This window comes from Ailuropoda melanoleuca, chromosome 2, assembly GCF_002007445.2.
Source record: "Ailuropoda melanoleuca isolate Jingjing chromosome 2, ASM200744v2, whole genome shotgun sequence".
Lineage (NCBI taxonomy): Eukaryota > Metazoa > Chordata > Mammalia > Carnivora > Ursidae > Ailuropoda > Ailuropoda melanoleuca.
This window is the reverse complement of record NC_048219.1, coordinates 2,902,890-2,915,594: the sequence shown is the minus strand read 5'-3', so window position 1 is coordinate 2,915,594 and position 12,705 is coordinate 2,902,890. Positions and strand designations below refer to the sequence as shown.

The 12,705-nt window shown below is 44.7% G+C and overlaps 1 protein-coding gene across 8 annotated transcripts in view; it reads right to left on the bottom strand.

The window, feature by feature from the left end:
* ZBTB40 (zinc finger and BTB domain containing 40) overlaps positions 1-12,705 on the bottom strand; it is a 73,736-nt gene that overhangs the window by 15,936 nt on the left and 45,095 nt on the right. For all 8 annotated transcript variants that reach the window (XM_034646096.1, XM_034646072.1, XM_034646077.1 and 5 more), the window contains 6 exons: positions 9,347-9,536; positions 8,586-8,728; positions 4,741-4,933; positions 2,819-2,955; positions 2,214-2,415; positions 1,716-1,849 (listed from right to left, as the gene is read on the bottom strand). In XM_034646096.1, coding sequence (XP_034501987.1) covers positions 1,716-1,849; positions 2,214-2,415; positions 2,819-2,955; positions 4,741-4,933; positions 8,586-8,728; positions 9,347-9,536 — 999 coding nt within the window. The remainder of the gene's footprint in view (positions 1-1,715; positions 1,850-2,213; positions 2,416-2,818; positions 2,956-4,740; positions 4,934-8,585; positions 8,729-9,346; positions 9,537-12,705) is intronic.

Below are 12,705 nucleotides of genomic sequence, written 5' to 3'. Positions count from 1 at the left end.
TATGTTTCTTGTGATAAATGTAGTGAAGAACCCTCTTTTCCAGAGAACAGGGAAACTGGCAACGTTAAAAAAAGAATAGAAGAAAAGGGAGGCCCGTGTCAAGACAAACGTGCAGGGGCGCCTGGGTGGCACAGCGGTTAAGCGTCTGCCTTCGGCTCAGGGCGTGATCCCGGCGTTATGGGATCGAGCCCCACATCAGGCTCCTCTGCTGTGAGCCTGCTTCTTCCTCTCCCACTCTCCCTGCTTGTGTTCGCTCTCTCGCCGGCTGTCTCTATCTCTGTCAAATAAATAAATAAAATCTTAAAAAAAAAAAAAAAAGACAAACGTGCAAATACAAAGAAGGCGCCAGCAAGGAAGCACTGGGCATTTTCTACGAGAAATATCTTCCCAGAAGCCAGGAGTACCCAAAAGAACTTTTCTAGATCTTAATATTAAAAGCTTGGAAAGCTGTATGATTTGGTGTTGGTGGCTCTGTCTCGAAGATCAAGGTAATTTTTCATAACACGTAATTGTCGCAGTGTCTGCAAGTAATTCTGCGTGATCAGTGGCTTCACATTTTTAGACACTTAGATGTATCCTTTTAAACATTTTCTTTCATGAAAAAAACTCAGCTTTTTAAAGAGGGTTCAAATAGGGGCTTTAAAGAGGCCAAGAATTTTATTTCAAAGCCACCCTCTTTCAGAATGTTAGAGCTGTCAGCAGACAGAGTCCGTACACTGAGAAAATAAAGCGAAACCATCCACAGATGGCCAAATGGAATTTTGGTTTGGGAAGACATTTTCTTTCTGCTCTTTTCAAGTCTATCTAAATAAACCTGATGTCCCTGGAGGCAGGCCTGAGACTCATTAGCGAGGCTCAAACTCATCAACCGCAGGAGCTCCGCTTCTGAAGCGCGAGGCACGCTGGAGAGAGCCTAGCAGATGCACCCTTCCTCTGAAGCCCCACCTTCCTCCCACCTGCGAGTCAGACCAAGGTGGGGCTGTCACCTGTGTGGACAGTGCTAGAAACCTGCCCTTCTGCACACCTGCCACGCCCACCTGGATGAAAAAGCACGCACAGGTGAACCTGCAGTTTAATTTTAGTCCCTTTATAATTCTTCCTTATTCGAGATGCCCATGATCCTGGGCTGGACATCCATGAATCCCCCCCAGTCCCCACCTGGTTTTTCTGGGATGCCGGCCACACTGAGAAGCCTTACAGAAAATGAGCTGGCACTATTTGCTACCCCATATGGGCAAAAGCTTTGTTCTAGCTATGTTTATCTTGGCTCTTCCTAGACGCCAGAACAGAGTATGTAATAAGACCATTTTCACTTTTCTTCCTCTGAAAGCAGTTGCTTCTTAGAACATGTTAGGGAACAATGTCATGGTTCCCTCTCAGTTTGCCCAGGCTTAGGCAACTGAAATACATCTAGGTTTGAGTCACATGAGCCTGGGTTCAAATCCTGGCTTCAACTCTGACCAGCTGGAGCACCCTAAACATTAAACATGTCACCAAACCCCTTGGAGCCTGAGTTTCCTCATCTGTAAAATGTGGATGACACCACCTGCCACGCAGAGTTGGGAGAATTAAAAAACAAAGACATGTTGGCTCAGCACGGGGCTCGGCACGCAATAGGCACTCTGTAGAATCTGGTGCCTCCCTTAGGAATGAGACCGTCCCCGGCATTAGCCTGGTAGAATTCTCTGGAACAACGGGCTTTTCCCCCACCGCACCTCCTTCAGAGCCTCTGCCAGCTGTTCCTCCTCTGCAGTAAAGCCCTTGAGTCCCGTCCCTTGTTGGATGGCCTCTAGGATCAGTCCGCGATGCCTCAGGATGGCTTCCAAGGCCGCACTTTCTGGGCTGGCCACTGAAAGGAAGGGGGATTGAAAACTCATGAGTGAAACTATGAGCACCACTTTCCCTTCACCTCTTCTCAACTCAACTCTTCACAGTGAGAATACACTTCACCCATCTCCTTTCTGGGGCTTGGGGTGGGGAAAATGGCACACGGTGCTGTACTTCGAATTTAATTAATATAAGCTTAAAATATTCACGGAGTACTTTATTTTACAAGGTTCACAAACTCCCATGTCCTTGAACAAAACTGCCAGTCCTTACTTCCAATGGTGAGGATGTGGAAGACGACCTTAAGAGAGCTCCTGCTATTTTCTGGCAAGACGGACGCTACTCTCCACCAGGGACAAAGCTCTGACAGAGATCGGGTAGCCTACCTGCCCGGAAGAAGGCGTCGGCACCAGGCTCCCTTCGTATTTCCTCCATGAGCAGGTTTAGCGGGCAGGTCTTGGTCTCCTGGGCCACCAGCAGCAGTTGCCAAATGGCTGTTGCAGGGAGAGTCTGCTTTTCCAGAACTGCTGACATCAGAGAACTGAAACCACCCGAGCCAGAGTCGTGTTTCACGAGTTTCTCCATGACCTTCAAGATGTGGCACAAAAAAAGAAACGTAAGGGACCCTCTGGCCGCCAGCCCAGCTGCAGAACTATGAGTCAGTCCAGGGCTACAGTGGACGTACTTCCGGGGAGGGGTTTCTCAACGTCCTCCACCTCTCAACCGGAGAGACTTTTATATCCGCCAAAGCTCTTCACACTTCCTTCTGAATGCCCTTATTACTGCAGAAATTACAACTTCCAACTTATCACTCTGCCCTAGAAATCAAATCACCTTGTTCTTCTCCTCTACGGACGCCTTAGCATTTCTCAACATGGCTGCGTGTGTACATTTATGTAAAATATATTTTTTAAGTATGTATACATGCTCATCTTTTATCCTTCTCTCATTCTACCCACCCTCCCTCCCTCTCCCCTTCTTTTTCTCTTACCTCTCTTTCTCCACGGGCTAAACCCTTCATGTGTGGGATCATTTTTAGTAATATCTGGTTGTCTGTGAAAATCTCCGAGAGGTTTTCATGATACCGTCTCAACAGCTCGGTCCCATAATCATCAGGGTTTGCTTGGACTGCAAGGATATTAGCAAAACAATAATGTTTGCTACAACAAAATGTCCTTATGGCCTTCTGCTACGGAAGATTAGGGGAGTTACATGTGACAGAGGGAGAGCATTACCACGCAAGCGCTCTGTCTCCTCTTGAAGGCAAGTGTGGCTCCTGGCTTGGGGCCTCATACATGTGTGTTCAGACCTCCTTTGGTCTACCCTTAATCACTTGGTGCTTCAGGGTCGCATAACCACTCACACTTTGAAAGTCGGCGCCCAGTGGTAGAAGCCAGTGATTGCTCAACAGGGAGGTAATTAGAAGGCTTGCTTGTAAGAGATTCAGACATACAGATTCAAGGGGTGTTATTCATCCAGCCTGAGGTTAAGGATCCATGTGGCAATCCAAAATACTAGCAGGTGTGAGTCAAGACTCCGGTAGTGAGGCTGACCCATCGTTCTCCTACGTATTTGCCGTTGAGCCAATCTGTTAGTTACTCTCTTTTCAAAGGTCATATTTAATTTCAAAGTAAGAAAAATTAAAACTACCAGGCATTTCCTTTAGTTTTACAGATATTCGAAAATGTATTCTCCTCTTTGGCCCAGTGAACTCTGCTTCTGGGAATCATGCCCTAAGAAATGCTCCGGAGGGAAAAGTCTGTGTACGAAGATATTTGTCACTGCGTAACCTGTGATGATGAGGAGGAGGACAACACCTAATATTTACTGAGGACCTATGATTTGCTAAACGTTGTAAATATATTATCTCACAGTAGCCACAAAAATGAATGTGATGGGTGCCATTCTCACCCCCATCTCAGAGAGGACAAAACGATGTTCAGAAGGGTTAAATCATTGGCTCGGGGGCACACAGCTATACAAAAGTCAGGCTACAGACCTAGGTGGTGTTGACAGCCCTAACCGTTCCACCACACGTGCCCCAAACAGGGCATGAGCCAGGCATGATATGGGTCCCTACAATAGAAAACTACAAGGCCTTCAAAAAATAGGGTTACAGAGCATTTTCTGAAATGTGGGGGAGAATGTTTATGTTATACTGCTAAAGAGAGGAAATTATAAAATTATAAAATACAGTAGAATATCTCAACATTGTAAAATAATGTGACAAATACGTCAATGTACTGGCACTGACAAAATCGAGTGGGAGGGTTTCAGGTTGTTTTCTTCTTTATTTTGTAAACTGTTCAAGTTTGTACAGGTATTCATTATTGTTATAAGCTAGAAGAAAGTTCTCTCCTTTTCCAACTACCCTTTTTTGAAAACCGTCTCGGTCTCAAGTGCGCTGGGATAGGGGACAAGTGGCTAGACTTGGCCCATTTTTCTCAGGACTGGGACAGGGACTCATTCCCCCAGACTGAATGTTACACGAGGGGTGGGTAATTCTGGGCACTGCCAGAACCAAACAGCACTCACACGGGAGTGGGGAAATCAAGATCGGAGTTTTCGCTGCTTGGATTTATCAACACAGCTTGTCAAAATCATGTGTTCTGTGAGCCGGCCTGCTCCTTCGGCATTCCCAGGTACCGGGTGCCAGCTCTGGGAAAGCCACACCATCACACACCCCGAACCACAGGAACATCATGAGGGCACTTGGCGGACAAGAGCCCTTCTCAGATTTCAGATCCTAACTCCAGAACTACCGAGAATCACCGATTTCTGACACTAGTTTCTGTTGCACAAGGGCATCTCTCACCATTACCTCATCTGCCCAGCATGGAGCCCAAAGGGTGTTCAAGCTCTAATTTTCTGTGGGAGAGGTTCCAGTCCAGAGAGCTGACAATTAATGGATACCTGTGGTGCCTGGCGAGGTGGCTAATCTCTGCAAATTCTCCAGCAGAAGGCCCAAGTTTGGGGACGTCGGTTTCACAGCCTGAAGGAGCTTTAGCAAACTCTCTGCAGTCAGAGTCTTGTCTTCAGACATTCTGTGCAGCAGCTTCTCCACCGTCTCCTTGGGTGTTCCGCCCTCGCAACAATTCAGGATCACCTGCAGCGGGAAGCAATCAGGCATATGGCAGTTACCGGCACTTCTAAGTGCATTGGACATGCCGCTGGCGAGGCCAGCGAGAGGGCAGGACAAGGCGCCTGTCCCCGGGTCCTCCTCCGCGGTCTCCCGCACCGCTGCTCCCATAGTCTCTTCCTCGTGCCATGTCAGTAAAAAGCCCAAGTTTTCGCCGCACGGACAGCTCCGTGAAAATCCTTCCTCCTCCACTGCAGGTCTGTGTGTTTTCTTTGTCCCCACCCCCAGTTTGCGCTGTGAGAAGATTCCTACACGAGGCCGACACCGCAGCACAGGTCACCTACCTCTCACCCCGTTCTTCAGATTTGGTTTGTTCAGACGCGGAGACTGAGAAACAGACTGGCAATTAACGAATTAATTGCGGCCACAGCTACAGTGGTTTCCAGCCTCCCCTCAAGAACTACACGAGCGTGGTAGGAGGCTGCAATTTCAGGGCAATCCTATTATTTTACTTCCTTTTACTTAATTTCCTAGCAGCTTGAATGCCCAGAAAATTTACACATTAGTCTGTGGCCTCCAAAATAATAGATTTAAAGTGCATTTCTGGATAATTTTTCTTGTAGATTCTGTATTCTCGAGCTCTCTTATCAGCTCCACACACACACACACACGGCTCCAGTCATCATCCCCCACTCCCACCCCCTGTTCTTCCTTGGTGTGCCAGAGGATTTTCCGAGTCAGGAGGGCACAGGGCTCCAGCAAGAGGTTCAACAATAAAACATACGACTATTATTTTACAGATATTTTCCTATTACAACAGAACTACTTCCTAATGGACTACGACTCGTTATGTATAACTTGGCTCTTACGGCACTGATAACGTGGGAGATTATTTCAACACCTATAATTTACAGATTCCTAGTGACCGAATTTTTGAGCTTTCCTTTGGGAAAATGCCAGTTTTCAGGAGAAACAGTCAAGCACACCATCACAGTAGCATGCCAGAGGATGCCATTATCAAATTAACTCCCATTTAAAAATACATTTAGCTATAAAACCAAATTGGTTTTATGTATACGAAAGGAGTATCTATATTATATATATGAAAGGAATGCATACATTATATATTAAACTGTCATATTTGCCAGTACAAAACAGTCATTCTCTCTGTTTGATGTCTAATATATACTAGATTCCTACTAAATGAATCATAATTTAAAATTAAGGCGCCTGTATCTAAAAACCACGCTGTTTCCGGTGCTATCTTGTAGTTCCTAAGCAATGACCTGATACATACATAATGAGGCAGCCAGATACTGTCAAGAGTGGGTAGGGACTTTAAAGCCAGACAGGCCTAGTAGGAACCCTGGTCCTAAAATATACAGCCAGTGTGACCTTGGGTGAGTTCTTTCATTCTTTGAACCTTATCTTCCGAATCTGCGAAAGAAGAGAACAATACCACCTCTTGTACACTTGTTATTAGGAGTCTCTAAAGTCAAGTTGCTATTTGTAGAGCCTGACATAACGTCTACGACATACGTGATCTTTAAATGACAGTGGGTACTGATACCCTGAGGCAGTTGTATGCACAGGAGTTAAGAGAACGCGCCGTGTTTCCAAGTCTGAGCTCCAGCACGGGGGCCCAGCAGCTGTGTCTCTGGTGAGCTGCTTCACCTTCCTAAGTGTCTGTTTCCTCATCTTTAAAATGAGGGTAATATCTGTGACTTCATAAAGTTGCTGCGAGGGAGGATTTAGTCACGTTTAAAAGGTCCTCAGCACACTGCTCGGCACACGGTAAGCATTAAGTTAACGACAACTGTCGTAATCACTATTTCTGTATCAGTTTCCAACCCTGAGGTAAAAGACGTCTCTCTTTATCATGTCTTACAGAACCCAGGGTATGGATACATAGGGGCTGTGGTGCCTTGATGAACACCGCTCCGTAACAGAAGAGAGTTCTAAAAGGCCTGGAGTGCGTGTGCCATGTGATGCCTACACCCTATGGCCATTCGATCAATATTCCCCTCTACTTTCTTGCTTTATTGTTTTACTTCAATTTTCAGGAGGAGAAGTAGCTTAATGAAGCTCTGGTAGAACCCCAATTCTAAGAGGGGTTTTTGTGATTTATAACTAATTTAACTTCTGCTTCAGTCCTTTATGTCAAGTAAACTGAAAGTGACAGAGGAAAATGACAGTGCGGACTGTCTTGGTGCAGAGAATGAGGCTGAGTCTGGACTCTTCCTATAAATGCTGTTTTACCGAGATAATGAAACAGTTCAAAGGACACATTCAATCTAGCTAATAAGGAAAAGGTTTGAATGAGTAATCGAATGAAATCCCTAAACAGGGAATCAGGTACTTCTAGAACTATAAGCAACTTACTTAAACTGAGTGCCCGAAATTACATTCAGTCTTAAGCCTGAGGAGAAACCAGAGGCTTAATCTTATTTTGTATATTATCTTTTTCTAAGAAATTCAAAGGAGTTATAAATTTTGGGAACACATAATTTATAAAATATAATTTTGAGATCAAGGATTTTTCCCATTTTATATGGGAAAAAACTCCAATTTCAGACCACTGAGAAAAAGAGAATTGAGGATCCAGTCTCCACCACTGATCCATGCTCAGCTGTCCTACCATTGCTTTCTAAACATTTTCTCTCTGGACCATGTAAGCCACTTCCCACAGTTTTAAGAATTGATGCCACAGAGGTTCTCTGTCCCTATTCCTTCCTTCCAGATATAAAAATATTTTTAGCACAAAGTTGAAATCAATAACACCAACAAATACAGTTATCTAGTTGACTTGAGAAGTCATGCCAGCAGTTTTATGAGGATTTTAGTAGCTGGCTGGTGGGAAAGTAAATTGGTACAACCCTTCTGAAGGGCAATTTGGCAATATATAGCAAACACTTGAAAAACTTTATACTCTCTATTCCAAAATTCCACTTCTTGGAAATTACTCGAAGGAAATAATTTGAGAAGTATGCAAAGATTTGTGTGCCAGGATGTTCTCTACATCATTTATTATGGCAGAAAACTGGAAACAAATGTGCAACAACCAACAACTAAAGAACTACGGTATGTTCATCAGACAAAACACAACGCAGCTACCAAAGTCCATATCATAGGTATGGAAATATATTCACAACACGTTAAATGAAAAACCCAATTACTCTGTATAAGCCTATCCCAGGATGACTCAAACGAGAAAAAGTGGGACCACATGCTCCAAAATGTCAGCAGTGATCATCTGAGTGGTGAGATGGTGAGAGTTTAATTTTTTTTCTTTTTGCTTGTTTCCCCAATTTCTCCTACAGGTGAACAGTGTATCGTTTCTGTAAAGAAGAAAAATGTTAAAATCATAATTACAAACATGCCTAAATGTTTAATTCTTGGGTCAACTGTTTTATATTAACAGCTCATCGAGTCAGAGCAGGACCATCCACCCATCCACGCAGCTCCACACTGCATCGTACGACACGGTGTGCGAGCCCCTCAGCCAGCGGCTGCCAGGGCTGCAAAGAGACACGGTTCAAGCACGTAAACTTCTAGGTGCTCACTATGCAGCAGGTACAAAACGCTGCAAGGGAAAAAGCGCTATGTGCCCCCAAAAGAGGTTTAAAAAAGTGCTACGTAAACTCAGGATGGAGGAAGAGATGCTCGACACCACAGTTACCCTTTTCTCAGTGCCAGTCAGGAATTCCTCCTTGGCTGTTTCCAGGAACTCCAGGATAGGTCTCAGCTGTGTGACACCCTGGATCAGGTCCTCTTTGTGTTCTAGTAACAGAGCAGACAAGGTCTTTCCCTCCTCTGTGCTCCCTGGGGGGAGAGGGAGTGAGAGACACACAGGAGAAGCTAGTCAATTTGAAGAAAATGACAGCATGGTTTGTCAAGAGAGATCTAACAGAATAGTAAAGTGATTCTCAGCCTATTTTGAGCACCCGAATGCAGAATCTCTTTTTGGAGAGGAAAATACTTTATTATTCTGTTTAAACTCTATGAAAGGAAAAATGTTTCATTTATCTGTCGAAACACAAAGCTGCAGAGCCAGCCAGAGGTTAACTTCTGGTTGGCAAGGCCACTGCTTTGTACCTAACCCAAACGAGAGAAACTTCAGCCGTCAGTGCCGCCGGCAAACCAGTTCACCCTGGGCACTGAAAACACTGACTGGGATGTGTGGCTTGTGAAGGGGCAGGAGAACACTGGTGGTCTTCTCCAACTTCAAGGTGTCAGCTTAGTTAACTAGGGGATAGAAATGGAGACTCAAATTTAGGTTGTATATATTTAACATGCAGCTTCTGGAATTATGTGTAGAACTGATGTCAGAATCACTTGGCGATAACTAAGCCACTGAGGAAATGTATCACCAGAGCAAACCTGACAGCATCTTTCCAGAATACAACACAAGCCACTCAGGTGGACAGGGTTTTGCTCTACCTTTTGGCTGTACCATGTTGACATCTGGCTTTCTGCATGACAATGCTGCCTTTACCGCGGGATTGGAATCTTCGTACAGCCTCAACAGCGACACAACAGTCTGAACATCCAGGCTCTCGTCTCTTACTTTATCCAGGATTCTCTGGAATGCTGAATGTCCTTCTTCACCCTCAAGACATCCCATTATAGTCTGTGGACACAAGTAACCAGAAAGAGAGATCAACCAGACACAAGAACCCCATGCTCCTTGGATTTGGCAAGCGAAGTCCTCAACAATGTGACCCCTGCCTGTTTGGCCTTTCGTGGTATTTGGCATTCCAATGGCTTCTGTATCACGGCTCTTCTGACTTCAGAACACTGAAGCTTTTGGGATGGATAAGCACCCACCCTTCCGACCCCTCCTGCTCGGCCTTCCTCACTGGTTCTCCTTCCAAATCCCTAACCATAAGCAGTACTGAAAACAGGTCCCAACTCTGTTTTTTTCTCCCTTTGGAAAATCTCTTATATATACAGCTTTCATTATCACCTCTAGGCCAATAACCCTGAAAACTAGCTCCCTGATCCTAAGCTTTCTGTTTAAACCTAGAGCCACACGGTTTCTACCAGAAATGCCTTATCCTCCAGAGGTCTTGGCACCACATGCCACCATATGGACTCTTCTAACCCTGGAGTACTAAAATACCAGCAATTCCAGGGGTGAAATAAACAAAATTAGCAGGAGGAAGACCAGCTGGAAGGAAGGGTTAATATTTCTATTTTAGCAATAACGAATTTATTTTTTAAAAGTCTGCAACCAAAAGTTAATTTCGTGGGCATAGCCTTTATATTTCTACTTGGCAAAACTACAACCTACCTTTGATGTTTTTTTAGGGTCAATATTATAAAAGAGTTTCCTCACAAGAAAGCAAAAAGTTATGGTTTTCTACACACACACACACACACACACACAACATGAAAAGATCTCATGAATATCTATACTTGCAAAGTTCAGCTAGCCGGTTCTTATAAATTCTGGTAGTAATTACAGGTTTAAAATTTTTGTTTAAAGAGATTTTTATCTTTCTCTCCTCCTCCCAAATAAATAGGAATTATGAAGGAGTTAGACTGTGTTTCTTGGCTTTGCTTGAGCTTGCTTCCTAATCACAGAATGGACATATAAAGCCATGTTACACTTAAAAAAAAAAAGATTCCTATGATTTGTAGTCATGTACAAAAGTAAATTCAAATAAAGCCCAGTTTAGGAATCCACATTAACTAAATTAAGTAACTTCCATGAACCTGAGTAACTCATCTTGTCTTCATTTTGAAAATATAAACAAATGAAATACCAACTCAGTTGAATGCTTAATCGCTTTTAGTCACATTTATGCAACCTTCCACGCTCTTCTTAGTCAGCCTAAAATCTCTTTAAGGAATGCCTTTTCCCTGACAGCAGTAGGGACCTGTGGGAGGCGGCCTCTAAATGGTTCGCAACATCCCTGTCACCAGGTATTCGTGCCCTTGGGCTGAACCTGATGTCGTGCTTCCAAGGAATAGAATATGGCAAAAGTAATGGAGGGCACTTCTGAGGCTCAGTCACCGTGACTTCCCTCTTGTCTGTGCGGGCACACTCTGCCTTCGTTCTGGAGGCAAGCTGCCATGTTGTGAGCTGCCCTACAGAGAGGCCCACGTGGCAGGGAACGGATGTCTCCGGCCAAGAGTCAGTGAGTGAGCTTGGAAGTGAATCTTCTAGAACCCTGCCAACAGTCACATGAATACACTTAGAAGAAGACACTCCCCACCACCGCCCCACCACCACCCCACCCCACGGAGCCCTGAGCTGTCTGCAGCCTTGGCCAATATACCCTGACTGCAGACCTACCAGGGACCTTGAGCCAGAGACTCAGCGAAGGATACCTAGATTCCTGACCCACAGAAATGGTGAGGTAATAAGTGTGTGTGTTCTTTTAAACTGCTAAATGTTAGAGTAATTTGTTACACAGCAATAGATACCTAATACAGACCCTCTCAATGCTAATGCCCTCAGTAAACATGTTTCTATTTCTCCTTTCCTTCGATGCATCTTAACCGATACAGCATTTAGCCGTCTTCTTCTGTCCAAGGCCAGTGTGTTTCCACCTGAAGCTCTCTGAATATTGCGAATCCACCTCTCTCAGTATCCAATTTGTCTGGCATTATCATTTGAGCCAGTGGGGAAGAGACGCTTTCATCAATGGTGGCATCTGATGCGCTTCTCATTATCCTCTCTGCTGTCTCTTCCTCCGCAGAACTGCTCAGCAGTGAAATTAAAACATTTGTTAACTTCATTGCTCAGCAGTGATGCTAGGGTGTGACCATCTGGGAAGAGGAGCAGGGGTGGTCTGATGAAAGGGCCAGGAGGGAGCAGTCAGCTGCCTGGACAGCCCTGCTCTTTCCTTTCTTCCAGAACCTACTGGGGACCTTGGCACCAGAGCCAGCATTTTAACTGTGACTCCATCAGCCCCCTAAGCTGCCTGGGGCTCCTCCGTGCAGTGAGCCCTTTTCTGAAATAGTGTATTTGCCTAAACAGAGGGCGTCCCATATTGTGGCAGACTGAGGTCACTGGCTGCTATCATGTAACAGAACTCTAAGACTTGAGCCCAAAACACGGTTTTGCTCTTTAAGCAAACATTTGGAATTCCTCTGATTCTTAGAGTTAAAAGTACTTCGATAAAGTCATACCAAATAATGGTCACACATGTAATCAACATACTTTGATTTATGAATAAACTATAGGTCCACATATTTAAAGATGGGACAGTTTCCTTTCCTCTTAAAATTTAATCTTTGCCCCACACTAAGGTCTTTTAATTGAATTTACTTATTTTCCCAACTGTCTGCCTACTGCCTTTGGATTTGTTGGGAGTTATACTGTGTTCTTATTCACCCATGCCTACCCTGAATGCCAAGGGCCAGATGATGGCACTCATGACACAGACCACAGAGCTCAACACCATCCCAGACACTGGGCGTATGTGCCATCTACTTAACTCCTCACATCCTAGGAGGCATTATTACCATGACTACTTAAATGAGAGTCAGAAAGGTGAAGAAACTCACCCGAGGGTGCGTGGACAGTAAGCAGACTATCTGGGAGGAAACCCTGAGCTTATTACAATGACTTAGCACCCTTTTCACTAGTTCCCACCCCCAGATTTTGAGTGTAACCGAATCCATTTACACTGCACTCTCCTAGACTTGCCAGAGTCAACATCACGTTGACACTGGGTCATATCTAGACAATCTGTACCATTGCTCCTGGTCCCAATGATTTGTATACAGACTGGTACACAGCAGGCGCTTCATAAATATTTATTTAACTAAATGAAATTCCCGTGCCA